Raw genomic sequence first — 14,329 nt, forward strand, 5'->3', positions numbered from 1 at the left:
TCTAGAGCACACTAATTAATTCCCCCCCCCAAAAAAAAAAATAGCATGATACCATGTTCTCATTACAGCATTGCTTCTGTGATAAAGAAACTCCTTTAAGCACAGCCATAAGATCAGAAAATAACAGCAATGCTCATCAGTAATTGGATTGCTTTCCAAACAAGTGAATTGCATAATGTTCACACAGGTCTATCAAACGAGCTAACCAATAATGGGCACTCTCCAAGTCTAAATGAATCGCTGTTGTAAACACGAGTGCCTGTTGCATCGATTTTTTTGCAAGACGTAACCGGTACAGCCTAATAGTGTAGTCTTTGTCTCAGACTCTCTTTGATTGTTGAAATCACAATTCCAGCTCCTCACAGTCTAAGTTTATTTTGAATTGCTCTGATAAAGTCATAAACATTAAAGCCATGACAGAAGCTGATAGGATGATACAAGTAAAGAATGAGAAATGCGATTGTTTCACCATATTCAAACTTCATCTGCGATCTTGTCCAACAAGAAGCCATCTTCTTTCATAGCGTGAATACAATGTAAATGGTAGGCTTACAGGCTGTTCCAAATGAATTTGGACAACATTGATTATGCACCATCATTTTGAAACTGGAAAACGTGTAAAACCTAAAGTCAGGAAAGGGATGCGTGATTAGATATCAGTCTTATCTGATGACTGGTTTGTAGAATGTTGTGTGTGTTTTGTTTTGTTTGTGAATCCCTGTTAATATGTCGTCCTTAGCAACAAGTTAATGTGGAGTTGCTATTCCAAAGGCAGAGTGAGCGTGTTTTTCAAAATCATACAATGTAATCATGTGGTTGTAATGAAGATACTGTAGATATGTGTAATGAACCCCCTAAAATTAAGGAATCTTTACAAATCTTCTCTAGAACCAGAAGTGATAGGGCTTAGATAATACTTTGAGTTAGTACATTGATGACTGTAGTTTCAAGTTTGTTCATGGGGTTGGCGGAATCAGGGGTGCCCCCCTTGGGACCCAGGAGAGGGGATGGAGAGAAGTCCTACAGTGTTGTAATGGAGCCTGAATTGTGGTTGTATGTTCATCTTCTTCTTGAAAACCTCATGATGAATTTTGACCAAACTTAGCAGGTAGCATCCCAAGGGGGATAGAATCTCAATTCCTTCAAATGGGCACCAGGTCCCCCCCCCCCCCCCCCACATCAAGGAATATTTAAATCTTCTGCTCAAGAACCAGAAATGATAAAGCAAAGTTAATACCATGAGTTTGTACATTGATGGATGACTTTAGTTCCAAGTTTGTTCATTGCAGATCCAGAGGCCCCCCCCCCCCCCCCCCCCCCGGAGTTTGGGGGGGGGGGGATCCATATGCAGACCTAAGTTTCCAATGTTCTCAGGTAAGAGTGTGCAAGAATGCATGGAAGGTGAAATTGCGATACTCAGGTGAGCGCGTGACCCCCGGGTCTCTTGTTATATTAATGATGACATTTTTAATGACCTCCAACTCATCTTGCTTTTATAGCAGAATACAGGACATATCTGCAATACCAGTGATACTATAGAGCTGCAAGTGATTGTGCTTGCCATGATGCTTATGAACAGTGATGACCCTTTGCACTGGACTGTGCAAAAATGGAAAAATGAGCAATGTTCAGCATGGGATGGAACAACCATGGCTACTTTGAATGCCTTAGGAATTGCTTGCATTTGGCTCATGCAGAAGTTCTTGCAATATAACCTCACATTTAGTAAAACTGAGATGTGCAAATTTATCCTCACATGTAGTTTTAACCAGTGCCTCCAAGCCTGATTGGATGTCTGTATCATATCCCTCATCCAGACTATAGATGGTTTGCTTTTTAACATGATTTTAGAAACTTGTTTCAATCTTGTGTTTTGTTTTGTCTTAATTTGTTTTTAAAGAACAAAATATGTTAGTGGCATCAAACTCATTTATGAAATATGTTTGCAAATGAGAATTTAATGTCATGCAAGGAGCCACATGGATAAATCTTTACTTTTTTGTTATTTAGGATTAGAATTTGACATTATCTCTTCACATGCTCATTTCTTTGTCAGGCATATTGGCAGCTTAATCTGTAAAATCCCAGTCTAGGATCTAGCAAACGGCTGCTTTAAAAGGCAGCTTAACTCTGTGGAAGACATGTGCTGAAGTGATAACTCAATAGGGAGGGACTTGTCCTTCTGCAAATTACGAGAACAGCTTCATTAAGTATCGTTATCCCCGCCGCCCTGTCGAGATATCGAGGGTTAGCCGGTCCAAATTGACTCAGAATTTCAGATTGTGATTACAGTACTACCCGTCTGTGGCAGGTAGTCTTTGCATTCAGACTCCAGTCACTGTTTTTCTTTGATTTCAGGAACAGAACTTAATCCTGAGGAAGAGTATGATGATTCCATGAGCTAGAGTAATGATTCCCCCCCCCCAAAAAAAAAAAAAATAGTTAAAGCCAGCCAGTGGCGTCATTTTTTATATTGCGCTTTGATTTTCTGTAGAGAAATGAATAGTATTATCATGTACAGTTTGAAATGGATCTTCTGTCTTTTAATACCCCCAAAGCAGAAGGGTGTTTATATATGTATATATATAAAAAATCGTCATTCAATGCAAGGATTGATGTTATCACTTATTTGTATGACCTTCTTTGATTCATTTTAGTGATATCGTCACTGGATAATTTTATTCATATCTTTATGAAAGCAATTACAGGTATTTGTGTCATATCAACCAAAGTAGATATTTTTTCTTCTGTATAGGAATATATACAAACCTGTATGTAAGACTTAAATGTTACCCCTGAGCAGATAATCCATGCAAATTCCTGAAAACTTTATATCTGGGCTTTTGAAGGTTTAGTCATATGTCGCAGCATTAGGGCCAATTTTTGTTTTCTATACCAATTACCATTTGAATGTGTGGGATATTTTTTTTTTCTTTTTTACTCTTGATTTCGAATGTTATCACGATAAATATCGTGTCTTATCGTACTGTTGTAGGTAGACATGGGGGAAAATTGATTCACAGAGTGAGGAAAGATAAAAGAAAAAGATAAGATGATTAATGAAAGAAACAAGATTCAGGGCAGTCAGCAGAGAGATGTGATGATTTGCCGACCGACTCGAGACACTTGCACGAAAAGGATCATCGTAATTAGCGCGCTGCGGTGCCGACCAAAGTGACTAAGAGTCACATCCATGATGTCGTTGTGGGGTTTAACGAGATAAGAGGGGGGAGCTCATGATCTGAATCACTCTCACCCTGATGCAGGTCAGCAGCAAGCCAGAGGGAATGATCTGTTTTACATAGGACTGTTTTTCAGTTTGTCAGTAGCACATGGTCCTACCCTCACATCCTGCATTGTTTTATGGCAAGGAATGCAAGATTAAACCTAACCTGGAAGGATCACTGAGGATAACCAGGAATATTAATATAGTCGTGGAGATGACTCTCCTTGTGTGCTTGGATGGCCTACTGGTGTGATGGGGGTTAGTACAATCATTTTCATCTACTCTGTATACATGGCAGAGAGTTCCTTGGCAGCATAAAGGTATAGAATTAATTGATTTTGTGGTTTTCCCAGATTTTTAGCAGTCGATAGTGTATGAGTGATACCTTTTGTATATAAATAAGTGTGCAAAGCATATCATCTTCAAGGAAAATGAACCTGCGTGCCTTAATTTTGACATATTTGTAGTTATGCTCTTAGTGCATTATGATATGACTAATACAACCACTCCAGGTCCTTGCATTTTTTGCAATATCAGCTGCACAGCAAGAACTTTCCGAACAACAGTGGGGCTGCCCATTGTTCCCCTTCATCATAGAGCCTTGGAGAGTGTGACAATTTGAGGCATAGAACTTTGCTTGACAGCCATCCAGTGAGCCAGGGAGGTGGGAAGAGATGAATAGGGGGGAGGGGGGCGGCACCAGGGGGGCCCTTTAATGTATTTTTACATGAAAGATATAGATAAAAATGATAACTGAAAGGTAGCATGTGTACCCCCTTTGATTTTTTAAAGAAACCATCTTTGTTAAAAAATTGCATGGGAGCCATTTTTTTTCTTTTTTTTTGGGTGGGGGTGCTTATCAGCTGATTAAACCCGGAAGTGCAGAAATATTCCCTCCCCCCCCCCCCTTTATGGAATTCCTGGATCGGCCCCTGCATGAGGATGATGTACTGTCAAGCATTATACAGTGTAGTACCAAGTACTGAAAGAGTGGAAATTTTCGCGGTGTTGAAAATTTCGTGCATTTCGCGCAACCAAAAACTAGCACGAAAATAAAAACACATGTGTATTTTAGCTTGCCATATGTTCCTGTGCGTGATGTCTTGATTCCGTGGAATTAAAAACACGCGAAACTCTTCTTACCCGGCCAAGCGCGAAAAATTAGGCACACCAAAAATATCCACTTTTACAGTAGCACCAAAATCCCTCTAGTAGCAGTTTTTCTTCTCTTTTTTTTCATGGTACTAGGTCTCCCAAAAACAGACAAAAACAAACAAACAAACAAACAAACAAACAAACAGAGCTTTAGAAAATGGCTCATGTTACTAAAACATTCACTATAACATGTTGCCAAAGCTTACTTTAAGACTTACAGGTCCCTTTAAAGCCAACAAAACTACGAAAGTGCATTGTACAATAACATAAGGATTGCAAATCACAAACTTAGTAACAGCTTGTGCCACTAGGAATCAAAGAAACATGTAAGAAATGATGCATGCTGTGTTCAGCCTCTGTTTGTACACAAAGGAGGAAAAATGTCCAAAAGGATAGCAGAGTAGAAATTGCTCATGCAGAAGCAAGACAGGTAAATCGCAATCCGCCAGTCGCGGAGTGTTTGTGCATGAATGTTATATATGAAGCACATTGGCACATTACCAGAGTGTTGTATTCATGTTAGTCTGGGTCTATCAGACCCATTTATGCCATGTAGCATAATCAACAGGAGAAGCGGAAAAGTCTGATTGCTGTTGAGTTGTCAGGTGTAGTGTACACGTTATCAATACAACGGCCCTGCCAGTAGAGTGTGGAGGCTGAGCCTGAATGGCAGCAACTAAGTGCAGAATAACACATCACATCTACCTCTGAAATGTCTTTCAAAGTGGCTAGCAGATAAGATCTTGAAGTATAATTTTCTTTTTTCTAAATGGCCAGCCAAGACTTGCAAGCTACTGCTACCTTTGATTTACCGTAATTGTTGTAGATCTGCAATTACTGCACCCAACATTCTAGCACTCTTTAATATGATATTTAGAGCTGATGCTGTTCCTTAGGTACTGTGAATTAAGGAGATTTGTCACCCAGAAGATGTTGTTCACATGCCCACTCACAGGGAACAAAATTTAATATATCCTTTTTTAACAGCACTTTACTAGCAATTTGCTGATCAGTATCAATTACTTAGACACATTGGATACGGAATGCAGCAATTTTTTTTCCTTTATCAGTCTTTTTGATTATGCAATTAACAAAGACATGATTGGACATAATAATTCATCACATAGTCTTTCCTTTTAATAGCTGTAAGGAACAATTTTGATAAAATTTCAAACAATTTCAATTTGAAGCATTTAGATACAGCCTGTAGAATTCAGTCTTGAAAACATACAGAATTGAGGAAATTGTATTGATGTGGGCAAAGGGTAAGAATGTAAAGAAGTTGTGAAGTTTCACCTTTTTTATTGTATGACAAATTGATAATATTGGCCTCCAACTCTTTTTGGCACTTGATGAGATGGTGATTTCATTGCCCTCGCATCTTCCAATGGCCTGCAGGTAGATTAACACAAAATTTGTTTTCTCCAATTAGAATCAAGGGAATGTGGATTATCATGACACTTTCATTTTCAAACCAAAAGGCAGAGTCATGAGACAGTGACATTACTTTGCCTATGTGGTTTGCATTTACATTCGCTGCTTCTCTAAACATACTTGAGACATTAAAATTCCAGACAGCTTTTGTATCTTTTAATGAAACTTGTACTTTTCTGTGTGTTTGAGAGACTCTATTCATCATATTCAAAATAAGCATGGCGCAAGTTTTTACTTTAGGCTTTTGTAAATTGTAGTCCTTGCATGGTCTGCGGTTCTACTATTTTGCCAGGTCTTGTGTATTTAATTCATTGCATCAGAGCAATGTCCTGGTTTGCCACCTGTTCAGAACCATTTACTTAGATTGTCTTTATCTCCACTAGACAACAGAAAATGCACTTCCATGATTGAATAACAGGGGTCAAGTCCTACATTATGTACAAAGTGTATCAAGGCTCTCACAACATTTTATGTCTTTGGAGTGAGAGGGGGATTTTATGTATCATTGTCAATCAATCACTCACATTTTTGTTTTAACAGAACTTGACTTTTGAAAGTCTGCAGGGCTGAAATAAAACACAAGAAGTAGTTTGTAATTTGATGTCATATGTAAAATGTTCAGTAGTGTGTCATTCCACTGTAACTATTTTTAGGTTGATGTGAATAATACATTATGCTTAAAAATGTTTGATTCTAGTGTAAAGTGTTAATATCAATAGTTCTGGTGATCGGTCCATCCTGACAGTCAATTGCAAGTCCCACTTTATTTATAAGGATGTAACTATTGATGTGAAAATGAACATTTCAGTTCCATTGCGTACATTTTTTAGTTAAAAAAACAACAACAGAAATATTATTACCATCTAACCAACAGCTCTGTTCTCTTTTTATATTTAATACTTGATCCTCACACACCCATCATTTTATTCTTGAAGTCCCCTGCACAGCTGAATGATTCTGTACATTTTAGTGTTTGTGCGACATTGTAATTATCTTGTATGTTCACTGGCAATGCAATCAGTCTGAAGTCAGAATCCCAATCAAATGTATAACTGTGTCAACATAACCTATGTTTGCTCGATGATCACTTCTCAGAACCGTATCATCGAAAGATTTATTTTCTGAACCAACCTGATATAGAAAGAGAAAGAGAAAAAAAAAAAACATTACTCATAGTAGCGTGGTTACCAGCCTGTATACCTGTTTTTCATATTATGTAAATGTAAATACATTATACAGTTGCCTCGACCGTGGCTAGACACCACTTTGTCATGTATATGCATATTATCTATTGCTTTAGGACTTAATTGGCATTGGGATGCAAAATGAAGTGCCCCAAAAAATTGTGTTAAGTAGGGCTCAAGCCACCTATGCTTCAGTGCATAGAGTGCATAATATGTAAATGATGCACATGTTCATAACTGTCTAGCTGTGCATAGCTATGAAAGGAAAATTGCGGTTTGCTGTAAAGAAAGCAACATGTATCAGCTGTTTGGGCTTATGTTTAATGAGTTTGTTTGTTTGTTTTCCCTTGTTGCATGTATATTGACTATTATTTGGATTGTGGTATCAGTATGTATGGTGAGATTGCTGACGGAAGGAAAGTATCTTTAACATTTTCTATGCAGTGTGCGGAGAACCAGGAACTTGTGTAATATATGATGCATGTGCGTGATATGCCTCCCAGAAGGCAGCATGTAAATAAGGCAGCTTGTTTGGTACTTTTGAATTACATATCTAAATATTATAGGGTTATATGATTTCAACTCACTGGATGAACAAATGTAATTCAAGTGTAGGGGTCCCATCTTCAGTAGACAGTAGGCCCTATGTTTTGATAGTATTTCAAAGGGTTATAATTTCAGCATGTTGGATGAACAAATGTTAATCAGATGTTTGGATCCCATCATCTGGTCTTCATCTCTCCTAAACTCTTCCTTCCTTTCCATCTCTCCCTCCCCTCCCCCTGCAGGGCATCAAGCAGCCAGAGTACTTTGGCTTCATTTGCCGGGAGAAGTCCGCCAGCCTCAATTACATGTGCTATGTCTTCAAGTGCCAAAGCGAATCAGTGGTAAGTAAAGGAGCGGTGAAGGGAGCTGGAGGCCAATGACAGTCTGCAGAGAAGAAATCATATTTCATACTATATCTTTCTCTCACTCCACAGTAAAGAAATGATATTGTATAATATATCTTCTCTCTCTTCACTGTAAAGAAATTATATTGTAAATATCTTTCTCTCACTCTACAATAAAGAAATGATATTGTAAATATCTTTCTCTCACTCCACAGTAAAGAAATGATATTGTAAATATCTTTGTCTCACTCTACAATAAAGAAATGATATTGTAAATATCTTTCTCTCACTCCACAGTAAAGAAATGATATCGTATATATATCTTTCTCTCACTCCACAATAAAGAAGTGATATTGTATATATCATCTCACTCACTCTGCAGAGAAGAAATTATAATTTCCATTCACTCCTCACTGTGTTTGGCATTACATAGTAATTTTCACAAGGACATTTGAATTTGTATAATGTGGTTTCTGATTTTCAAATATTTGTCTGCAATGCATTGAGGTCATTTTGATATCTATTCCATGAGAGGCCTAGTGAGAGAAAAACCCATCCGATAGGTTGCAGGGTGTTTAAGCACAGAGCAGTTACAAATCTTCATGTAGGATGGAGAGAGAAAAAATGTAAAACCTATCAGCATATGTTTTAAAGGTACTTGCAATATATACAGTAATGATGTACCAAGTTGATGCACATTCTAAGAAAATTACAGTATTTGTATTAATGAAGACAGGACAGGTGATATAATTAGTGTGTGAACTGCCAAACATAGAAAAAAGGTTTGGAATACTAAAAACTAACAAACAAACAAACAAACAAAACACAAATGAAATTCCCAGACCACAAGCAGACAGACAATTAAAAAAGAAAAAGAAAAAGTAGTCAATCTTTAATGCACATGTGTCTTGGGTATGCAGTGTACCACAGGAAGCAAGCTGACTACTACAAGAGTAGTAAGGAAACTAGACATTGCAAACAAGGATGTTGAGAAAACATTGCAAAACAAAACAATATTGAAAGCGGAGATACACATGCTGCTGCACACTTTACAGTGCATGATCTAAACATTGATTGGCGACTGCCCGTGTTGTGGAATATGAACTCGGGCAAGGGATGTCAATGTTGTATGTTCACTCGGTCCTTCAACTTACAATGAACCAGTTTTAAGCGACTGGTTTTTAGGATTCTCTTCCCCTTCTCTACCCTTCCCTCCCCATCCCCCATAGATATTGATTCTGTCTAGGGCATTTCCTCTACGTTCCATATTCTGTTGTTAATTTTGCATGCTGCGTAAAAGTCATGAACATGTGGAAGCCTGTCCTTCCTACTCTTTTATTTTTGGCGAGAGTATACGTATACCGATGATGTATCATAGCATTCATAATGTACATTGCATCATGCATCTTTGCATTTGCGTAATGTAATGCAAAATTTAATACTCACACACACACACACACACACACACACACACACACACACACACACACACACAAATGCGCACACAAATATATAAATGCACAGACAAGACTCATATGAGATATCTCTATTTCCTCTGCAGCTCTGTAGAAAATACTGGAGGTGGCTTAAAGAGATGATAGAGTTTTGGTTGAGATGGGGCTTCAGGTTTCCACCTTTTTTGTGAGATAGTGAGAAACCTCTTATATGATATAAATGAGCATACAATTTTAAGAGGAATTCAAAGTTTATTTGATAAAAATTGTTTTTGCAATAAAGCGATCCTAATAAGAAAAAGAGTGGGACTCGCCTTTAATTATGATCACTCTGTTTTGCTTTGTTTTTTTTTAATATCTCAGCCATTCCAAAATTGATTTCATCAAATAAACGTTGATTTTCTTTTTTGATTTTATGTTCTTTAATATTCCATAAGAGGATTCTGATTGTCTTGCAAAAAGTTGAAAGCTGAATGCCCATCTAAACCAAAACTATACCGTCCCTTTAAATGATGACAGATGACATATCACTTTTAAGTAAGAAGAGCAAGAGGAAAGACAAGAACCAGGAACATTTGTACAGTACATAAGCTCGCTCAGACACGATTGCTGTTTTGTTGTCATTTTATTTTCGAGGGGGAGGGGAAAGGCTTTCCTAAATCTGTCCACTCACAATGTAAACAATGCTTTAATAGTTTCATGGAAAAGACGTCCAGGAAGTACTTGGCAGCTCTTAGCAAGGCTACCCAGACTATCTATTTATGGCTTGATGGTACCCTGTGCTTCTCAAATGAAAGGCTGCAATGCCACGCTTGATACTTAAGGGCTCACTGGGTATATAGCATGGTAGGGATACACTGCTCCTCAGGGGAAATGATCGGAAATCATTCTAGTGGCACTTTATCCCCTTAGCTACCCCCAAAGAGAGCTTCATTGCAAGCATCTATCAGACGTCGTATTTTCTAGGATGTCAAATGGCGTCACCCTGCTGTTATCGTTTCTCTCCAGTGGCTGGTTATATGCCTCAAATTGATGATTGAAGTCTGAAATATTTGCTAGTTTGTATTCGTAATCATCCACAGTTTCTACATCCTTTCACTTACTCCAAAGAAGACTTCTAAGCTATGTGCTCCATCATATTCACTAGAACTGTGAGATAGATGATTCTAAGAGATCTCTTTAATATTCTGAGAAGATTGCTAATACAATATTACATTCAGGACAATAGCTGATTCATGTAAATATCAGTAGGCCCTACACAAGAGAAGTTTTCTATATTTACTTTAGTAAAGAAAGCCTGACTGATTCATAACTAACATTCTTTTTTTTTTTTTTTTGGGGGGGGGGTATGTTTAATTTTGATGGAATTGATAATTTTAAATAATAAAATTGAAATTAATCATAATTGATATGTAATCCCCCAACACTTCTTAGTGTGACTTGTTAGGGGAAAAAATAGGCCTACATTTCAAGGTAATGAGATGACATCATATTGTTCATTTTAGTGGTCACAGAATAATTTTTGAGATCATTTAAAACTCCCAACACCTACAAGATGGATGACATTCATAGACAGCTGTTCAGGGGACCGTTTCATAAAACTTTTTGTCAGTGATTTACACTGACAACTGACAAAAGCTACTGAAATCCTTGCGTCTGATTGGCTGATAGCAAATTTGTCGGTGAAAACCTCCGACGAACTCGTTGATGAAATGCCCCCCTGATGTCCCAGCATCAGTGATATGAGTGTGAATGTGAACAGGTCTCAGTTAAGCACAGCGAGGGACTTAAACATTGTATCTAGTAAACATTCTTGGGGCTTTTTTTTTCATTTCTTCAAAGGTACAGAAAATGAAAAACAGGAGGACATATCTTTAGCTGTCAGATCCATGATGGGATGATGTAGCAAGAAGCAACCAAAAAAAAAAATAATAATAAAGATAAAAAATAGAGAGATCTGTACAGGGTTAGCCTGTAGCAGTGATCAAGAAAGCCATTAGACATGTATCAAATGACATTTTGCATTCATTATCTCCTATCGTTTCCACTCATCTGCCTTTTGACTGATGATTCCTTTTAAATGCCACACTTGGTAGAAATTAGATACTGGTATTCGTGCATTGGCGTGCAAAGTTCTGTGCACCGCTTCTAAAGGTTACACGTCCGCCCAACTGCATGGAAATGTTACATGTTTGGATTGTAAGAATACTACCCCATCTCCCCCCCCCCCCCATTACATTTCAATTCCCATACAGTCTTTCAGTCTTCAGTCCAGCATAAGCTTATAAAATTAGTTCACATCAAACCATTGCTGTATTTGTATTCAACTTGTGCCACTGTTTCCAGCTCCTCTTTAAATGTGATCTTTCCCATCAAGGGGGTCATAGATCCTATCTAAGTTTAAATTTCTCACAACTTGTGAATCTCAGTTCCAAAGGCAAAGATGTAGACATACTTGCATTTTATTCAATGGACTGTCAGCATGGTTTTGGTTTTAATATATTGATAACAAAAAAAAAGAAGCTTTGTGTGTCTTTCTAATAACGAAACTGTAGCAATCATATTTACAAGCATAATGTAATGATATGAACAAATGATATTTGCAAGTGGAAACTTATTTAAGTGGCAAAAGCAAATGCCAGGAGAGCATCAATGTAATTGGATCAATCATTGCAATTTCTTAATAGACAGATAGATAGATAGATAGATAGATAGATAGATAGATAGATAGATAGATAGATAGATAGATAGATAGATAGAGATAGATAGATAGAGATGATAAATTTACAGACAGAGAGAGAGTGTGTGTAATAAACATAATACTGTATAAGTGGATATTTTCGCGCGACTAATTTTTCGCGCTAGAGCGGGTGAGAAGAGTTTCGCGTGTTTTTAATTCCGTGGAATCAAGACATCACGCACAGGAACATATGGCAAGCAAATATATTCATGTGCTTTTATTTTCACGCTAGTTTGTGGATGCGCGAAATGCGCGAAAATTTCAACACCGCAAAAATTTCCACTTTTACAGTAGATATGAAATAAAGTACATGTTGTAATTTGATAAAGTGATAAAGCGCTAGTTTGTGGATGCGCGAAATGCGCGAAAATTTCAACACCGCAAAAATTTCCACTTTTACAGTAGATATGAAATAAAGTACATGTTGTAATTGGATAAAACATAGTTAAAACCTGAAAATGTTCATGTCTGACCATTAAAAATGGAGTATATTTTGTTTGGACAAGCCAGTGGGATAGTAGTCTTCTTATATGTCCACTGTAGAGAAATCTGTTATTGCGGTGTTTGTGCCCCTAAGGCAAGAGACGTTATTCTCATGGCCAAGTCTCTTTGCAGGGTATTTAATTAAAGCCCTTGAACACATGATAGCTTGTTTGTAAGCATTTAAGTGCTACCTTGTCTAGTGGCCACCTAAAATAGATTCAAAGATAAACAATCTTCTGCTACTCCTTTAATGGGTTGTCATGAACATTATTATATCTTTTTCTATTCCATTTATTTGATCTCTAAGCTCATGTGGACAGATAGCCCTTTCAGCTACAGGCTGTTTTTCACACTGGTTCGATCCAAACTACAAACATTTACATTGAAATTCTTCATCACTGTCATGTCTGTGTTGGAATTGTGCTCTGTGTCAAGTAATGAACTTTACTTTTGATATCTACTTTGCTTAATTTTCAGGTTGATTGTATTATGAACACACTGAGACAAGCATTCAACGCAGCCCTGCACCACAGCAAACTGCACGTAATCTGTGAAACCTGCCCCATGCACCAGCTTCACAAACTCTGCCAGGAAGTTGAAGGTGGGTTATACCCTGAACAGTGGTGTTTTTGTAATTGCACCACCTGACTCATTGTATGCCTGAAGAAAAAAAAAAACGAGAAAAAATAGCGGTTTGATATTTCGTTTCATTTCTGCTGCCTTGAAGGGAATCAACCCACGCAAGGTTTCAGACTGCGGCTAGAAGGACATTGGATTGATTCAGGGATATCTTCCAACCATTCATATTACTTTACACAACTTTCATTTCTGCCACAATGTTGCTTTGAATATCAACCATTCTGTGAAAAATGTGTGACTTCAACAGAAAATATGTGTTCAAATCCCAGATAAAACCTATCAGTTTCATCTACTTCCATTATGTATCGTAATAGCCACTAGTAAGTCTATTTTTCGTGCTGTGGTTTCTGCTTTGCTTTTGATCTCTTTTTTTTTAATTAAAAAGATTGAATTGATGTTTGCGTAAATGGAAGCAAATGCCAGGAGATAAATTATGATATTAAGTGAAATTAACAATGACATTTTAGGGGAAATGAAAAAGAAATTAAAGAAGAAACTTTACATCGTCTGCTTTTTGAGTTGCTACCTCTCCTTGATCTCAGCAAAGGATGTGTTAGCTGCAGGTCAAGTTATGAGCATTATTGGACGTATATTTATTACAAAATTCTCAACCAGAATTCAACACATCTACAGAAGAAGAAAAAAAATGGTGTCTCCCTTCAGCCTCAGCCAGCCATTTAGAGCAAAATGATAGGTATTGCAAACTGGCATGATATGCATTCCTTAATTCATTTATTCATTCATTTATTTACATTCTCATTTTTCCTAGAAAAAAACATAACACAGAGTACACAAGTAAATCAGGAATTATATTATAAGCATACATTAGAAAGTGTGAAAAATAAACAAATGTCAGCAAATAGAAATATGCATACATGCTGGATTCTAGCAGCATACAAACATTCCAGAAAGCTCACGGAGATCAGACTTCATGTCACAGGGAAGACGTACAATTATGCACGGATGTATTATGCTTTATAGATATGGGACATTTCCATGTGTCTGAATAACCGTATGTTGATACATCATATAAATATCTTTTGTTTTTTCATGTCTGAATGCTCGATCCATATCCATGCGTCATATACTCAGTAAGTAAGGGGGGGGGGGGCTTATTTGCAGAG

The 14,329-nt window shown here is 37.3% G+C and overlaps 1 protein-coding gene across 1 annotated transcript in view; it reads left to right on the plus strand.

The window, feature by feature from the left end:
• LOC139709466 (TBC1 domain family member 1-like) overlaps positions 1 to 14,329 on the plus strand; it is a 96,341-nt gene that overhangs the window by 53,422 nt on the left and 28,590 nt on the right. Inside the window, exons 3-4 of the mRNA XM_071621428.1 lie at positions 7,788 to 7,886; positions 13,044 to 13,167. Coding sequence (XP_071477529.1) covers positions 7,788 to 7,886; positions 13,044 to 13,167 — 223 coding nt within the window. The remainder of the gene's footprint in view (positions 1 to 7,787; positions 7,887 to 13,043; positions 13,168 to 14,329) is intronic.

Source organism: Diadema antillarum, unplaced genomic scaffold, assembly GCF_040938485.1.
Source record: "Diadema antillarum isolate AM-2024a unplaced genomic scaffold, OU_Dant_1.0 seq00001437_RagTag, whole genome shotgun sequence".
NCBI classification, from domain to species: domain Eukaryota; kingdom Metazoa; phylum Echinodermata; class Echinoidea; order Diadematoida; family Diadematidae; genus Diadema; species Diadema antillarum.